An 18,095-nucleotide genomic window follows, 5' to 3' on the forward strand; every position below is an offset into this window, starting at 1 on the left:
TGGTTACGAGGTTCATTTCCCAAATATTAATGGATTCTCCGACCCGGAATGTATGAAGAGGGTCTGCCTGACTGCTCTCAATATTCCTTAACAGCAGCTGCTCACACAACACTCTTATTGCGGACTTGTTATACACAGAACAGTTGTGAATCTATCTGGTTGATTGTGTTCTCTTCTGCTGGCTACTTAGAGACACTCTGCCTATCTATATACTATTTACACTGTGGCAACAATCCGTCTGCTCAACGGGTCTGAACCTGGCCAGATCTATCCAGGCCTCGTTATCGACCAACGGTGGCACCAAGGCTGTTAAAGAGAGGCCTCGGTTGAAGCATTGGTGGATGGTTCGCTACAGTGCCGTTCTGCTGTCAACACCAGGATGCATCTGAAAATTTTTAACCGCCCAACTACGCAGATTAGTCTCCCTCAAGGGACAATAATGTGGCTACCTCTTTCCAACGTGAAAGCCTCAGTCAAACTCCTTGCACCTCCTATTCTATCTCTACTTTTCACGCGAGAACCGATACTAGACACTGGGCTCCGACATAGCGCCCTCGGGATGTGGGTTCATTAGTTTAGAACTAAGGAGTCTGCTGAAACATTTGCTGTTAACCAGCATAACAACTTGTCACCTCTGTGAATTGAGTGCCGCAAACCTAAAAGACTAGTCCTCGACGGAGATCGTTACGATAAGATAGAAGACTAGCGAATTCGAATTTAACCTATTGGTATATCCATATGAGACGGGCGCATTTCGGCGAAATAGAGATGACAAACCAGAGATCCCGTTGTTAGAAGAAGTCGTACGTCTTACAGCCTTTGGAATGCTTTCCATTACTTCTTACGCTATTATGCCACGAACTGAGCTTAGAAGGACTTTAGCGCTGCATTAGAAGGACGCCGTTTAGATATGGCTACTCGGAGGACAACTGCGCAATAGAATTTCGGTTAAGGAACTTCAGGTCATCTACTGAATATTCTTCGTCTTCACGTAAAACTCTCTAAACTAACTCGAATAATGGTTCTTCAGGGGGTTTCTTATGAATATGACGCGGGATATGCTGCTATCAGCTTAGAAAGATGTCGAAATGGTCATATTTAGTTACCTTTACATTGGTCGACTCCAAACTTCTGTGTGGAAAGCCCATCTGGGTGGACGTTTGCAACATCGTCAACTTTTCCTCAACTTGATTCACGATCAAGTCGGCTAGGCTTAATAAGGAGTCCTAGTACGTAGAACCGGTTTATTCGGGCTACGGTTGTCCTTCACCTTCTCGACCCAGCACGAGGCGAATCAACAGTATATGGGCTTGATTAGACCCTAACGAAATCAAACCACGGCGAGAACATCGGCTTAATGATAAGTTCCTGGACTCTTTTCCCCTCATTCTCGCAACAAAGAAAGATGGAGATGCCCTTTCGGTGGCATCTATTAAGAGAATCTTCCAGAAGGAACAGTCATTCGTATTGCAAGATTACGGCGTAAAAATTCCGCCTCGTGTGGGCTTCGGGACTTCGTGGCTCTGCGCTGCAAGTAGGACAGGTAAACTTTCTATTGATGGAAACACCGCTACCGCAATATTTACCTCGTCCGGTAAAGAGACGGAGGCCCTAACAAGGACGACATAGAGAACGGTACCGATCGTTTTCGTGGCCATATTCAGATGTTGCATAGAGCGCTTTATCATAGGACCTTCCTTGAGCATTGAACGTCTGCCCCTTGATTGAGAAGCGTTCGCGCCACTTTCTCGTAACCTTTCTGATGCTGTGTAGAGAGCATTGTCGACGACGCTCTTGAATGATGCGTACAGCTTCTCTCTAACATGAGTGTTGCTCAAGGTGAATGTTGATTGTGTTAGCACGGGCAGGAATGTCCGTTCCATCCGCTCCAGATAATCCGCTCCTTGAAATTTGAAGGTCGTCTCGAGCTATTCTTGGGGGTTCCAGTTATGGTCACCCACAAATCGTTACACCGCGGCAGCAACGATAAACAGTGGAACGGGGATGTTGACAAATACTTCAAGGACTCTCTCATCGGGCCAGTCATGATCAAGTGGTTTTCCGAAAGGTGGATCAATGCTATAGTTCTTGCCGAATCTCCGAGAATGTGTCCTTGAGGAGAACAGAGATGTCATGCTGAACTGTCACTATTGGAACCGCACGATGGAGAATCGTCCTGATAGGAGTCGATAGACATAAACTTAAACCTAAGCCAAATAAGTAAGTTAGGCCGACTCGCGAGGAAGGGCTTAAGGCTAATAGTCTTAGTCTGTGGTAGTCGAGACCATAAATTAGAAGGTAGTCTTAATGTCAACCTCTTTCTCGCATTCATCCAATACGTCCACTACCAAGATCAAGATAGGACAATGACCTGCGAGGATGTTCACTTTGCGTAATGGTCGATAAATTAACTTATCAAACTGTGCGCCCAGGGCCTTGTCAAAAAAGAAGACAGGCACCTGTTGGTAGCATTGCCGAGCTTGGCCCGTGCCTGGCGATATCCCAAATCTGGACGAATCCGCCTCCATCGTGGCAGCTATTGACGGTGGAAAGGTGTAAAGGCTCACAGGTACAATTTGAGGACTTTGCGGCATTGTTACGGATTCGGCTAAACATCGGAAGGACGGACGCCTGATACACCGGGGAATAATCAGGCCACCAGCCAAGAGATGCGGCTTAGGGAGTGCATCCTTATTACTAGCACACTCCCCGCATAGGAGGCGCATTCTCTCCTCCCTTACGCTTGGAGTCGTGTACAGTATCGACCATATACTATAGGGATGACTTATATATACGCTTATCGTTAGACTCTGCCTACTTGCCAAGGAATCCCTAACAGGCATCCCCCACGGCCCGCGGTGGTAAATACGCCTGTGCACTGTAGAGGGTTGCCGAATTCAACAATTTCCCAGGCGTCAAGTAGCTCGTAGCCCACAGAGCGAATTCAGCCGAGGATATCAAGGACTTAAAGTACTAAATGGTCTTAAACACGGCGCGCGTTAAGAAGTGTTTTGCTATAATCTCATACCTAGAGTAGTATTAGAGAGCCTATAGTTAAATAGGGTTTAGTATAGTACACTAAGATTCTTTAGGTATAGAAAACTTCGATCTCGCTTCCTCTAGTCATATCGATCCTTACTCGCAATAGTTAGAATCTAGCCACTTATATTGTAATGGGAGAAGTTGGAAGTGGTGGATAGCGTTATGTTAAGGATCCCTACTGATCCTAACTAGGTTAGGGTTCTCAGCAACAATCCTAGAATAGCATGAGCTGGTTGGGGAAGACATAAGTATGAGCAGGGTTCTCTGTTACTAAGAACTGTATAGTCCAGTAGATAATATGAGTTGGCTACGAAGAGAGTGTAACTATCTAGGGTAGTGAGGGTGTATATATAATGCTTACGCTCTGTGCGCTCTGTGCGCTCTATGCGCTCTGTTAATAGAGCCGGCAGGGCCAATAGAGCTAATAGAGTATATTATATAACCTAGCCTTATTTCTCCGTGGATCCTTCTAAGTGCCCAATGAGCGTGGTGAGTCGTGTTCGTGCGACTCGTAGTCGGTCTTCCGCAAGGCTGTGTCTAACACTATTCTCTCTCCGATTAGACTCTTATTCTAAGAGTTCGTCTTAGCGATGATATAAAAGCGGAACACTGCCCGGCTTAAATTTATCTAAGTCTAAAGATGTCTTCCCTTCTTTCTATCTTAGGTATTCGTAAGGTTTCCCGCTAACGTTTCTTCGAGCGCCGTCTTCTTACTGAAAAGATAAAACGCCTAGGTTTCTTAACTATGGCTTCTTGTTCGAATTATACTAGGTCGTTCTCCGTCTACTTCCTTCTAAAAGATAATTCTCGCTATAGTGAGTGTACTTAGAAAAATATGAAGTGTAATGATTAATATTTCGAGGAGGAGTTTTAGTCTCTAGAAAAGAAGAAGAGGGAATTAGAGAGTCGCTACCGTGAGGCGCGTGAGGGGATGGCGGAGCGGGCCCGGAGATTATACGACCGCATGGCTTAAGTGCGTACTGAGGCTACTGAGTTTGTGACCGAGTTAGCTGAGCTAGAGCGTCGGTTAGCTAACTATTAGCGGTAAATAGAAGGGTACACTCGCGCTTAGAGTGATATGGTGATTCGGTAATCCTAGGTGTTGGATGCCCTTAATCGAAAGGAGGGGTATACGCCGAATGAACCTAAGCTATCGATAGCTCGTGAGTTCGCCTTCGACGATAAATAGCTAGATGCTTTACTAGCGTTGGGAACCACTTAGGGTGATCCTTCCTTATTTTCTCTAGAAGTTCCTTCGAAAGGTTAGTCTCTAGTTCTTAGCTGTTTTTATATTCGTCGTATTCTAACTATTTAATTAGATATTAAGGCTAGCCGTACTTAACGCGTTTTCTAAGAACTTTCTTAACATTATATTCCTCGGGTGCTATCTCCTCATCTAGCGGAAGTGTTTAGATGATTTTAACGTTCCGCGGTGCTAGTTTAAGGAGTGCTTTATAGAATACGTTATGAATCTTTATGTTCTTTAGTAGTTCTAGTCGATATATGACGTCTCTAAGTTTATCTTTAATTCTAAATAGTTCGAGTTTCGTATAGTCTAGCTTCGCGCTTAGTCTCTTCGTTTTAATGTTTTTTCGCAAAAGGTAGACGGGGTTCCTCTTCTCTAGGAGCGATCCCTCGATTCGTTTCTTATTTACGTAGCTTACTATCCTTTCTATAAGAAATCGTAGGTCTAATTTAAGTTGTTCGTGTAGTTCTTTTATAGTTAATACTATACTCTTAGCCCTCGGATTTAGGCTTTCGTCTATAACTTCTTCGAGTCGTGAGTAAAACTCATAGTTAATAAAGAATGAACTTATTCCTATTACTAACTTATGATTATTGAAGCAAAATTAAGTAACTAGTAATAGCCTTACCTAGTTTATCTAACTATAGTCTACGTATATTCTTAAGTATTATTCTAAAGTCTAGTTCGTTCTTTCTATTTAACCGTCTATCTAAGGGTGAAACGATATAAATAGTTTATACTTTATCATTAATAACTTCATTAATATCTTCTAAAATTTAAATATAAAGAGCTTATCTCTATCTATGATAATCTCTCTTAGTATTTTATAATTAGTAAAGATTATTCGTAGAAATTTATATACGAATTCTTCTATTATTAATTTCTTAAGGTATAGTCTAAAGTATAAAAACTTCGTTAGTCTATCGTATATTATTAATATACTATCGTAGGTCACTTTCGTAAAGAATTCTTATAATTTAGGTAGTTTCGTAATGAAGTTAAATATAATAGATATCTAGGCTCCGTCGAGAACTTACAACGATTTTAGTAGTCCGTAGGGTCTATATCTCGCGTACTTCGTCTACGCGCACACTTCGTACTAGTTAATAAATTCTTAGATCTCTTACCTTATGTGCTTCCAAGGGTCGTGGTGTCGGGTGATAAGCTCGATTATCTTATCGGCTCCTAGGTGTTCTATTAATGGGTCGTTGTAATAATGTTTCATAACTTCTAGGCGTATAACTTCATTATATACTCTGTCTACGAAGTAATATTCTATTATATTGGTTTTTAGATTAAATCGGTAGTCGTCTTCTTCTAAGACTACTTCTACTGCTGTAAGCACTAATTATGTATATATGAGGTATTCTTTCTCTTATCGTAGTAAAGTTAATAGAGTTAGCTTTATGTTCTTCATATAGTCTAGTCGTTGACTAAGGGCATCTACTCGACCGTTTTCTTTCTCTTTAATATGGTAGATTCTAAAGTTATGAATGGCGAGTATTTCTACTCATCGCACTTATCTTCTATTAAGTGTTTTAGTTGTGTTCTAGTATAAAAGATTCTTATAATTCGAATAGATCTTCATTAAATATTTAGGTTCTTCTAAGTACACTCTCTAATGTCTAAATGCTTTCACTATAGTAAGTAATTCTTTATCGTAAATATCGTAGTGAAGCTCTAGTTCTATCATTTTTCGTGAGAAGTAGGCGACTAGCTTAATCTTTCCGTCTTATTCTAACTATGTGAGGACCGTAGCGATCGCGCCATCTAATGTATCTATCTCGAGGAGCGTCTATAGGTCCGGGTCGAAGATCGTGAGGATCGGGGTCTTAGTAAACGCTTTCTTAAGATTCTTAATCGCTTATTTAGTAAGCTCTATTAAAGTAAAGGTCGCGACTCCTTTCTTTATTAGGTTTATTAGGGGTGCAGTGATTCGTGAGTAGTTCCGTATGAACTTTCGATAGAAGTTGGCGAATCCTAGGAACGCTTATAGTTCCCTCAGTGTGGTTAGTTCTAGCTATTCCAATACACTTTTAACCTTATCGGGGTTCATCTTAAGTTCTTCTCGGGTGACCATATATTCTAAGAATTTAACACTATCTTTATGGAATTCGTACTTTTCCAGCTTAACCGATAACTAGTATTTCTAAAGGGTCTCTAGCACCTTCGTTATATATTTCATATGTTCCTTATAGGTCTTAGAGTAGATTAATATATTATCTAAGTATACGACATAGAATATATTAAGGTATTTTCTTAATACATTGTTAATTAGTGCCTAAAACGTTGCTGGGGCGTTAGTGAGTCCGAACGGCATTACGCAATACTCGAATAGTTTATATCGAGTTCTAAAAGTCGTTTTCCACTCTTCGCCTTTTTTCATACGTATGCGGTAGTACGCGTCTCGAATGTCGAGTACCGTAAAGTATCTAGCGCCTCTTAGCCGGTTCTATAGCTCATCGATTCGTAGTAGCGAGTAGACATTCTTAATGATAATATCGTTAAGCTTTCGGTAGTCTATATATAATCGGAGCTTACTATCTTTCTTTAGAGTAAATAGAATCGGGTATTCTACCTCCGACTCTAATGATCTAATATAGTCTTTAGCTATGTTTTCTTTAAGGTATTTCCGTAGAGCGACTTACTCTTTCTTCGATAGAGAGTAGAGGAATTCGAATGTAAATTATTTCTCTTTCTAAAGATATATTTCGTGGTTCTATAGCTTATATTCTAGTAGTGCATTAGTTCCTATCTTCTTCTCGAACACTAATTTTAAGTGTGCGTATTATGGTGAACATTCTATAGTCGTATTATTAAAGATCCGTGCCGATCGTACTTAGACCGTTTTCTTTGCGTAGGTTTATACCGTCCTCATCTCTATTTCTAAGGTTTTATTATCGTGGTCGTAGTTATCGAACCGCACCTAGGATTTAGCCCAGTCGATAATAGGGTTGTGATATTTTAGCTATGGCATTCTAAGAACTATATCGTATTTTATGTTCATAATATTAAGATTCAGCCTTTCCTAGTGATCATCGATCGTTAGTTGTACTGCTTTCAGCTCGTGCGTAAGTTATATTATGATTATTCCATCGAATTCAGTAATTAAGTTAGATTCCGGCCTTAGAACTTTCTAGTCTTGTAGCTTCTCTACTACCCTCGTGTATACGAGGTTCCCTATATATCCTAAATCTATTAGGATACTAACTTCTTAGTCTTTAAGTATCTCTCTAAGGAATATGACCCTAGCGTTAGATCTTATAACCGTATTTACTTTAAGTTTTAACTTTCGTCTTTCTTCTCTAGTTCTAACTAGGCGTACGTCTTTACTATTAATCTTTTAGCGCTAGCGTTTTCTAGGGATATACTTTCGGTGATGTAGATATCTCTTATCCTCTCATTAACTTAGTTTTTTAGCTAGTAGAGGTGATTCATTCTTTTATCTTAAGATTATGATACGTCGTAATTATAGTCGTCGCAACGTTAGATTAACTCGGTATAGGCTTATTATACTTCGATAGCCGTTATGTCTAGCTTCTCGGGCTGTAAATAGTCGAGGTGCTACTCGTAGAGGTGTGGAATTAATCGGAGTGGGCAGCTATGAACGCGGTTATAAGGAAATAGTCCGGCGATGAGTACGTTGGGCAAAGTCTTAATATATCGTAGGACTAGAACTCCTCGTTCTCGATATGCGCGTATAGTTACCTGTACCTCGGCTTCTGCTCGATTTATAATTCTTATATAATTAATTCGTTCGCGAACTTCTTCTTCTAGAAGTCTTACTATTCTAGCAATATCTAGAATATTCCTTTCGGTGAGAGATCGTAGGAAGATCTCTTCTTGGTCTATAGTCTTCCTTACTTCGCGGATGATCTATTCCGTTTACGCTATCGTCGCTGTGACTCGTTTAGTGACTTCTCGAATTAATTATTTAATTTCTTCTTTCGTAAAGGATTCTTTAGGTTTCTATGTTTAGCTTTCTCTAGTATGGTCGGGGTCTAAGTCGTATTTAGAGTTAGCTATGTTATATTCGAGTGGCGTCGTATCATCGGAAGAAATCTAGGTTAATAGTTATCCTTATGAATTTTCTCCTTAGTGAGCGTATATAAAATCTAGATAGGTATTAATCTATGAATATTCTTAACTTCGATATATATAAATCCCGAAGGTTGTTTCTATATCTATCGATAATTCGTCTAGTTCGTATATCGTATGATTATACTCCGTAATTCGACGTAGATAGTAGAGATCGGAGTATAATTTCCTTATTCAATACTTAGTCCGAATATGGATCTTATTGGTAGTGATTCCCGTAATCACCGCTTTCCCTTAATTCACGGAGTCGCCTAGGCGTATATATTCTCCTTCGACTATATTAGCTTCTGGGACTATTTTAGCGACTTTCTCCTACTTCGGTTACTTTTCTACGGCAGCGACCTACTTCTTCTTCTATTTATATTCTTTTACGTAGTATTCTAGCTTCTCGCAGCTATAGTAGGTAATCTTTTTCTTTTTTCCGGAAGGTTTCTTTAGTTTATTCTTTCTAAGATTATTTCGTCGTTTCTACGCCTAGCTTAAATCTATAAATTAGAATTTATAGTACGGCTTACGTCTCTTCTAGATATTTATTTATTAGGCCTTCGTAGCTTATATTCTTCTGAGGTTATAGGGTTCTTATTATCGATATTCTTTAATATCGTTATCTTCTTTAATAGCGGTAGCGATCTAGTCTTTTAGAGTAGTCTTTTTAAGGTGTCGTAGTTCCCACTTAATCTTTAGTTTTAGTTCTTTCCTAAAGATTAGAATAGTGATGTTGTTCTACTATTCTAGAGCTATATTTAGTGTTCTAAATTTTATCGCGTACTCTTAAACTAATTCCGTTTATCGGAGACTCACTATCTTCTTTTGGGCTTCCTTTTTCTTATTCTTTACTCTAAATATTAGCTTCATCGTTTCCTTGAACCCTATAAACGTTTCGAATAGGTTAATAGTTTCATCTTCCCTGTCGTCCCCTTCGTTCTCCATATAGTCTTTGACGAAGGGTCTTAGCCATGCCTCTGCATCTCCTTCAAAGTAACTTCCCATAAAAAGGATCTTCTATAAGTCGTTCTGAAAGTTAGTGGGGTTCATTAGAATATATATATTTATATGGTGAATAAAGGGTATAAGCTTAGACTCTACGCCGTTGAAGGGCTTAGGTGGATTGCTAATCTTCCCTTTACTAACTGTTAATGGTACGTCTCTCGATGAGCTTACCACACTTATCCCGTAAGTCGGTGGTGGTGCACTGGCCGTAGTTCTTAGGGTGCTTAGTGTTAGTCTTAGTGTACTCGAGGTTGTCGACATCGTGTTATCGTTAAGTGATAGTCGTGTAGTACGTTGGATGAGTTCGTCTATGGGCGAGGTGGGTCGAGTCGGTCTGCTCATAAGGGTTGTCCTTCATAACGGGGGTGGTAGCTAAAGTGTTAAGGATCCCTACTAATCCTAACTGGGTTAGGGTTCTCAGTAACAATCCTAGAATAGCATGAGCTGGTTGGGGAAGACATAAGTATGAGCAGGGTTCTCTGTTACTAAGAACTGTATAGTTCAGTAGATAACATGAGTTGGCTACGAAGAGAGTGCAACTATCTAGGGTAGTGAGGGTATATATATAATGCTTGCGCTCTGTGCGCTCTGTGCGCTCTGTGCGCTCTGTTGACAGAGCCGGCAGGGCTAACAGAGCCAACAGGGCATATCACATGACCCAGCCTTGTTCCTCCGTGGATCCTTCCAAGTGCCCAATGAGCGTGGTGAGTCGTGTCCGTGCGACTCGTAGTCGGTCTTCCGCAAGGCTGTGTCTAACACGTTATGATTGGCTGGGGCGCCGACCCTAGACTATGGTTCTTCTTATATAGTTCTGAGGGGGGACTATCTTTTATAGAACAGACAAGCAACCAAGTTACCAACAGAGAGGACTTCCCCTAGTTGAGTGTGCGTGTCAAGAAGAGGCTATACCCACCGCCGTACGAGTTGATGCCCATGGCTAGTAGCCTCGCCCCAGTTCAATATTCTCTTAAATATTATGAAACTGGGAGGATACCTTCCTAGGCACTAGAGGTCGATAGAGAAGTGGTCTCGGCTTCGAAGCCGTTAAACATGATGTTTACGTACCGTTTAGCGAGGGCATTCTCCCCGAGAATGTTCTTTATACCGTTGTCCACGTCGCCCATTGTTGCCTATAAGTCGCTTCTCAAGACTTTAAGTGCCGCATCTTCTTGCAGAACGTTTTCCGCACAGAGCATAGTAAAACATGTTGCAATTGAATAGTGTACTGGCTAACAGTGGCAATGGGACGAGGGGGAAGATGTGAAGAAGTGAAGAAGTGAAGAAGTGGAAGGGACAGCACAACGTAAAATCAAGCCCTATTAAAAAATAGGTAGCCGTTCCATCTATAGCTAGGAGGTTACTTAGAACCATGAGGCTGGCCAAGAGGTCGCCGGGAATTTGGCCAGGAGGTCGCGAGGTTGGATTAACGGATAGTTATTGGCCGTATCATGGTGGTGGTTGAGGAGGAGCTGGGTGTGTAAATAGGTCTTTCTCGTTGCACCGTTCGCAAGCTCTCGCCGCGCGTTTTGAGACCGAGGTTACCATTCTCCTCGGCCTGTTCTGCACTGCTGCACTGTTCAGTTGTGAATGCCTCGAACATTTCAGAGCGCTGAGAATCAAAAAACTGACTGAATAGTCGTACAGCAGCAGTCCAAAGGAGAGTTCGCTCGGAGAGGTAGCGAGTGGATTTCTAGAAGGAAGACATAGAATGTGGAAGTGTACAGAGTTTTCTAGCCACCTATGAAACGGGCTTTTTTTGCTAACCAAAGGACGAGAAATAGTGTTGACTGGTAAAATCAAAAATTATAAGTCATATGGCGATGACACCGCCTAGTTTCGTCAATGAAATGACTCACAAAGTTGATTCGACTTGGAAAATAGAAAGGCAGGGTCAATAACAGTACCATTTACAACTACATTCTCGCACATTCGGTTTTGATCCTATCTCCCCAACTTCAGATTGCACTCTGCGCTGCTCCTCCGCCGTCTCCCGTTCAATTCTTCTCGAAAACATACATCTCGCTTCACTTGCGCCATCTATCCATTGGACTTCAACCGGCCGCAGAAGTTGACTTGAATTACGTGAAGACTCCCAAGGGGGGGGCTGTTGTCTCATACACTTGACCACGACGTAATTGTTGTGCTAGCGAGCAATATAAGGAAATTTCCCATCATTGGCCGGTTCTGTGTTCTGTTCGGAAAGAAATCTATATGTAATCCAATTCTACCGATGTATCTCCGAAAGGTTGTATCTTTGTGGGTTGTGTCTACCCTGAGACACTCCAAACTTTCTCCCACGGGGAGCTAAGGGATAAGTGGGATCCGCTTTACCTAATATGAAATAGTGTGCTCTAAAGGGTCCCTAATTATCGGTGATATAAACTAAAATTCGACAACGGCGACGGAAGGAGTTTGGGAATCTTAACGAGGACAAATTTCTCAACACGATGCCGTTCTGGTTTGTCCACTCCGGCGATCGCGTAGCTCGAGACCCACTGCCCCTCGACTGCTTTTGAACACTCCCACATCCAAAATCGCCGGACCAAGGAAGGAAAAAGTTCAACCCTTGGTATCTCGCAACGTGAAGGGCATAGTTTGCGCCGTTTAAGTGCACCAGGATATCGCCATTGTTGACAAAGTCTGACACAAACGCGTAGTGGGACCTGTTGCTTTTCGGCGTCGATCGTAGTGCGGATACGTCGGAGCCACTCCGTGGCATAATGACGCATGATTTGCAGTCCATTGCATTCCATGAATGTGCACACTGCGTTTAGAGGCGCGCAAAGGCTCTCGCTAGGTAAACCTCCAAGTCGTTTCGGTTGCCTCTACCATCTCATTCTAGATTCTTCTCCTCTGGAAACTAGCTTTCTTCGCTCGATAAATAGCTTTCAAGCATCGGTGTGGCGAATCCAATGAGCTTCCTAGGATAGCCCTCAGACCAAGGGAAACATGTCGCCTTCTGGAAATCGGGCCTTCCAATTGTTCCTATCCGTCGACTATGTAGGGGAAGGACGTTATGTTGGTCGAAATCTAACTTTACTTTTCTCAACTCTTCGACGAAATGCCGCCCCCAGAAGGCTATCTGCTCAGGAACAAGGTAACGACTCTAACGAGGGACATCGACTCGCAAATCAATCGCCCAAGAGGATAGATCTTTGCCGTTGGCTCTCCTCGTTCGGAAGATCGACAGACATTGCATGCCTAGCACTGTGAAGACTTTGTCTTAAGCTAGTGTGGATTGGTAAATGGTACTTCTCATGACGATATTGAACCAGATTGTGTTGGATTCTCGTGTTTGATGCATTAGGCGCGACTCTTAATCGCTGCAGAAATAGCTGTAGCAGAGTATGACACGAGAATTTGGGTCAGGGTTGTGGATAAATCGATCCGGGGATGTGGCGTGTTCGGGTAGGAGTTGGTCAACGATGTTCGAGAACTTAGGGAGAATACGTGTTTTCGCAGACGATCTTCATGTCTTAGGCGGCAAAGACTTCTTGCCCAATCCAAGTACGCCGAAAGAAGGCCCTTGAGGTAATTAGTCGCATCGCGGTATCGCAGGCCAGGGCTAAGTTGCGGTCGTAATGATCATGAGGGTATCGTTTATTTGTGGGCGGGCGCCTAAAAGAGTATATATGTTGATCGACCCAGTCGTATTCGTTGGTCCGTTCGATCAGTCGAAAGACGAGCTCCTCCTCTGGTGATGGTGTTCCTAGCCACGCCACAACCCTCACTGCGTTTTGAAAGATAACAAACATCATCTCGCCCTGCCTTAATTTCTCGCTGAGGTTCCTTTGGTTTATTGCAGCAGGCGTCAGTCCACAGATACGAAATCTTTTCTTTTCTGTGAATGTAACGTAGAGCTTCATGCATGGTTTCGGAAACCGGGAGGCGTAGACCACTACAGTCGATGGATTTGGTGAGTGATGGATAGTCCCATGAGTAGGAGAGTGCCTCATACTGTACAATAGCGAAATCTACCACCAACCTCACCCAGGGAAAGTGTATTAAGTCCGCAGCTAGAAGATCGCAGGTGAGATCGGATTGTAAGTTTACAGAGGGAGCAATCCTCAACAAACGTATCTACCGCGATTAGGCGATAGAGCTGCTCGAGGACTTCTGACGGTACCTCAAGATGGGGCCGGTTTACAGCCAGAGTGTCTGCCCATTGCGAAGGATAGTCATTATTAGCGGGTTCTCCCATTATGTAGAATCAGTTTGTCGAGATGATGAACAAATAGTAAAAGTCTCGTTTTGCCCCAGGAATTAAATTACGGGTAGCTTGCGGCCTATTTAGGTACCCAGTGGGTCTCTTATAGGGGTTATGCGGAGCCTCTTTACCCTCCCGTAGAGGCGAGGAGAACTTTTTTGCATGAATGAAATCATATGGGGAGCTATACTGGGTGCGGAGGTGTCCACTAAATGTAGTTCCCGCGCCTAAAAAAGAAAGGTGGGGGTTGGGCGACGAAATACTCTTGGCCAAAAAAATGGGTGGATTCACTCCAGAAGAGGATAATTTCGATTGCTAATTTGTGGGAAACGGACTTGCTGTGCAGGTTTAATGCATCTATTAACCCAATGGTCTGGTGACAGCTCATTGCGTGGCGATGACCGCAGTTTGCCCCGAGTTCCACAAATGCGCTGGTTACCAATGGCTGTGGCTAATTGAGTACGTAGTTACACATTAATTTTCGGAGGATCGCAGATCCTACGACCGTATTGGGTTGGTTGGCTGTTGTGCTGGTCACAACTAGTTTAAACCTTGACTCGGACTACCCGGAAGATGTTCAACGATCTTTTCCACAAACAAGGGTGGTCTTTGACTGGAGGATTCGGGGATTTCAGAGGCTGGAGCCTGTCACCCACAAGGGACGCTTGCAAGCCATGAAGCCATGGTTGCGGAACAAGCGGTCATATGATGCCTAGGATTTAAGAAGATTTCCCAAGTGCATACTTGGGGAAACCTCTTGATCGACGCACCATTCTTGGCAATCCGAACGCAATTCCGGCAGCTACTGTGTGTACCCAATGGGCGGTCAGCATTTAAAAATGAAAATACGGTCGACAAGATGGCCTCCGATGCAGATTGCCACTTTTGTTACACCTCATTCGCAGTCGTATATGAGGGCCATTCAAAATACAACAACTACCCTCCGCTTGGTCCGGAACTCCTCTCTTTGTCCCACATCCTCTGGAGCTAGCCCGTTGAATGTCTCCTTCAATGGCTCCGCGGCATCACGAGTACCTGCATGCTATAGCGAACATGTGATTATATTTAATCAGCTGTGTTGGATGCCAACGGGTTCCCCAGAACAGAATTAAGTGCCACACTGGCTGCCTGAGCGACTTGCATCATCATCTCACTACTGCTTTCACTTTCCTGCCGCGTTTTCTGCCACTCGGCCAATTTTGTCTCGATTCGATCAAGTTTGTGTTGTAGTTGTTGTAGTTCTTCCAGTATGTGGGCCTGTCTAGGAAGTAGGAGACAAATTAATAAGCATAGGTGTAGTTGAAACTATTATGTCCTCACATTTTCTCTAAGTCATCAATCCTTTCATCTATCATGTTCCGCACTTGTGGCGCTCGCTGTGCCACATCCCAATTCCCGGACTTTAGGCGAGACGGGGGAACGCGCGTAGAGGCTTTGAACTGCTGTGTCGCGCCCTTCCGGGTCTGATTCGTCGTTCGCCGGTCTCGAGCGGGCTCGTAGGTGTCCGTTGCACATTCGGGGTTCTGAAACCTCCCCTGCGAGACATCTCTAGTGGAGGGAATCACGCCTGAAGTGAAAGAATGGCCGACAGGAGCCTGGTCCAGCTCGAAAACACTGGAATTAAAAAAATCATTATCCATACTTTCCGGATGCAGATGCTGAAGTTCGACTCGTAATAGTCGATCAACGATATATAGTCAGCAGCATAGGTCTATGTGGTTTCAGGATTCAGCCCCTGGATGTAGGTAGTTCGATGCAGCAATCCATGGTTCCTACCTTCGTTGCTTTCGGGCGCCATGGGTGACCGGCATCAAATTCACGATTCGCTAGCTGCCTGCATATTTTAGTGTCGAATCCTAGAAAGGGCGTCACATGTTACGTATGATTGGCAAAGCCTTAGGCCATGGGTATCGACTGTCTGACGATCCGAGGCGGCATTAACGTCCCCAACAACGAACCCTGACCATCTTAAAGCGCATGGAACGCTGCGAGCTCCGACAAAAGATGACTAAGATCCGCTAGTGGATGTAAGGGACCAGGGATTGCCGGATGAAGAGCGTTACTATTTCGGTCAGGCGAGGAGAAATACATTTGACGGTATCGTAGAACCAAGGCTTCATCGAAGTCGATGTCTCCAACAGCGTGTGATATGACTTCTAGGATTACGGAGAGAGGCTGCTGCACACCTGTTGACGGAGTGTGACATTTGGACTCATTTTTGGGAACTTCCTATATTAAAGGCTGAATATTGATTCCATGCTTTCCTACTCGCAACCAGCATGTGATAATCTCGGACCCTCTCGGACTTGACTATCCATAAAGACTCGGTGGCTTTTCGGACATTTAGGACAGGCTTCTGGATTCCAAATGACCTCCCCCTAGATTCTCCAGAGGGCTGTGCATCAGTTGACCAGGGGTAGCACAAAGCGGCTCCTATTTGGCATTTTCAAAGGTCTTATGGATGCACACCCACCGTCCCTCCTCCTTCTGCAATTCACGCGTACTTGAAGCCTTTTCATCTTGCAGACATCTGGAAGCATTCAACCAGCCGTCTTGCTTGCAACAGGAGGACAGTTGCAACGTTGCTCTTCTTCAAGCCAATTTTTGTAAACTGCGCAATGCCGATATCTTCAGACAAATTATGTCGGTCATCGGCGGTAGTTGCTCATTGGTAGATAGGTGAATACAATGAGGCACAATAAAGAGCCTCCCTTCCACGCCTTTCAGAAGATGTCCATTGGGAATCCGGTACAAACCCTGCTTTAGCATAGGCGCGTATACTCTACCCTGACTCTCACAGACGAGGAATACATACAGGTTTCGGCTAATGAAGAGCCGGCACCACGAATTCCGCTGGTGTCTCTACTCTCAGGGTAAGAGATTAGCCAGCAGTACTCTGCAATGATCGATACTGGAATGAGACATACATATCAAGGCATAAGAGTGTTTCTCGACTGATGTACTTCTTGGGGATTGAGGGATTTGGTGCTTAGGCGGCCGTGATATCGTGATATCGTAGCTGTACTCGATGTAGTCGGATGTTACATTGCCCCGAGAGTTTTTACAGTCGTTGAGGATATTATTCAACATTAAAGTACACATGGACGTGTCAATCGTGGCCCACCCGCCGCAGTCTCTGGGTTTTCAGCTCGTCATAAATTGGATGAGGCCGGCAAATCCATCAACTTTGTATGGAAGATCAATAATATACGGCGCCTCATTGGAGATATTTTTACCGACGACCTTAGAGTCCTTGCAGAAGATGTTGATCAACGCGGATACGGAGGCTCGAGGAGGACTTTTCAATTCAGATGGCAGTCCATAACATGCAGGTGTTGGAGGAGGAAAATCGTGGATGGCGCCGGATCGTCGACTGCCCAAGTACTCTAGGACTTCAGCGATGATTGGTGGTCTGCGTCCAACTGTCGTTTGACGATATTACGAGCTGGAATGGTCGCAGCCTCTGTCATAAGGGTGGAAGCCAGGAGGAGACCCGTAGTGGCCTTAGTAATGGGGTTGAAGAACATATTTGTTGCTGTACAGTCAAACAAATCTGATGGGGTCATGTGTGAATGAGAGTTTCTCTCTGCGCTGAATGTTGGCCCATCAGAGTGCGTTAAATACCGTACCAGCTCTTGCTGAACACAGGTGTATTTTTATACTGGGTATTCGCGACCCCTCTTCGTTCTAGGTCCTGAATGTGGCTAGAGTGCACGGGCTCTGAGATATGGCGAAGACTTTTCTTGCTAGGGCAAGGACATGATGGGCTATCCAATGTGGCGTATCACAGTTGGACAGCGACACGATCCCGCCAAACCGCTTGGCCATCGAATATTGGGATGTGAAGTCAAACCCAAGAGATGCTAAAGAATCCAATCGCTAATCTCGAAACCCTCGCCCGATCTCACACCTTCGGCGCCAATCAAGCCCGTGTAACTGTTCGGGATGCACCACACGAGCCATTCTTTCGTCCTTCACTATATACAATAATTCAAGCGTGTAGGATTCAGGAACATATTGGAGCTGCCGATAATGTTTCACCATTGTTGACAGGGTCCCGAGATCGTCACTGTGGCAAACCACCTGAAACGCTAGGCGTTTCACCAACTGCGGCAACCTACCTCGACATCGTTGTTCTCGCAGAAACTGTGATAGGATGGCGACGGAATAAAAGGTTTCAGGAATGGCCTTCAAGTCATAGGCTAAAGTGTATATAAACAGACAGAGTTTCTCTGAATAGTCAGGGAGACAGGACACAATCAAGCAGATAGATCCACAACTGTCCTGTGCACAACAACCATTAACTAGAACAGTTTAGCTCCACTCGGGCGTTGGAGAACAGTACCAGCTCTAACCTCTTTTTTACTTTATGGTTTTGCTTGCTCGAAGGCACGCGAGCGGCCACAAGATTTAAACCACCAATGAGAATCGAAGTTAAAGACCGATGAGCGTAGAATGGACAGTTTGGTGTGGCGTGTTCAAAATATAGCCATGGGCAGCAGGTACCACTTA

At 43.7% G+C, this 18,095-nt stretch overlaps 3 protein-coding genes across 3 annotated transcripts; all 3 read right to left on the bottom strand.

Moving 5' to 3' along the window:
• Positions 1-2,291: 2,291 nt before the first annotated feature.
• On the bottom strand, positions 2,292-2,594 carry Z519_12308 (uncharacterized protein; the record flags this gene model as incomplete). Its single annotated transcript, XM_016770014.1, has 1 exon — positions 2,292-2,594. The coding sequence occupies one exon, from the start codon at positions 2,592-2,594 to the stop codon at positions 2,292-2,294; it is 303 nt and encodes a 100-aa protein (XP_016613680.1).
• Positions 2,595-9,172: 6,578 nt separating this feature from the next.
• On the bottom strand, positions 9,173-9,637 carry Z519_12309 (uncharacterized protein; the record flags this gene model as incomplete). Its single annotated transcript, XM_016770015.1, has 2 exons — positions 9,173-9,388; positions 9,548-9,637. 2 exons carry the CDS (start codon positions 9,635-9,637, stop codon positions 9,173-9,175), a joined length of 306 nt encoding a protein of 101 aa, XP_016613681.1.
• Positions 9,638-14,648: 5,011 nt separating this feature from the next.
• Z519_12310 (uncharacterized protein) lies at positions 14,649-15,223 on the bottom strand (the record flags this gene model as incomplete). Its single annotated transcript, XM_016770016.1, has 2 exons — positions 14,649-14,844; positions 14,904-15,223. 2 exons carry the CDS (start codon positions 15,221-15,223, stop codon positions 14,649-14,651), a joined length of 516 nt encoding a protein of 171 aa, XP_016613682.1.
• Between the last annotated feature and the right edge of the window lie 2,872 nt (positions 15,224-18,095).

Source organism: Cladophialophora bantiana (genome assembly GCF_000835475.1).
Source record: "Cladophialophora bantiana CBS 173.52 unplaced genomic scaffold supercont1.28, whole genome shotgun sequence".
Taxonomy (NCBI): Eukaryota; Fungi; Ascomycota; class Eurotiomycetes; order Chaetothyriales; family Herpotrichiellaceae; genus Cladophialophora; species Cladophialophora bantiana.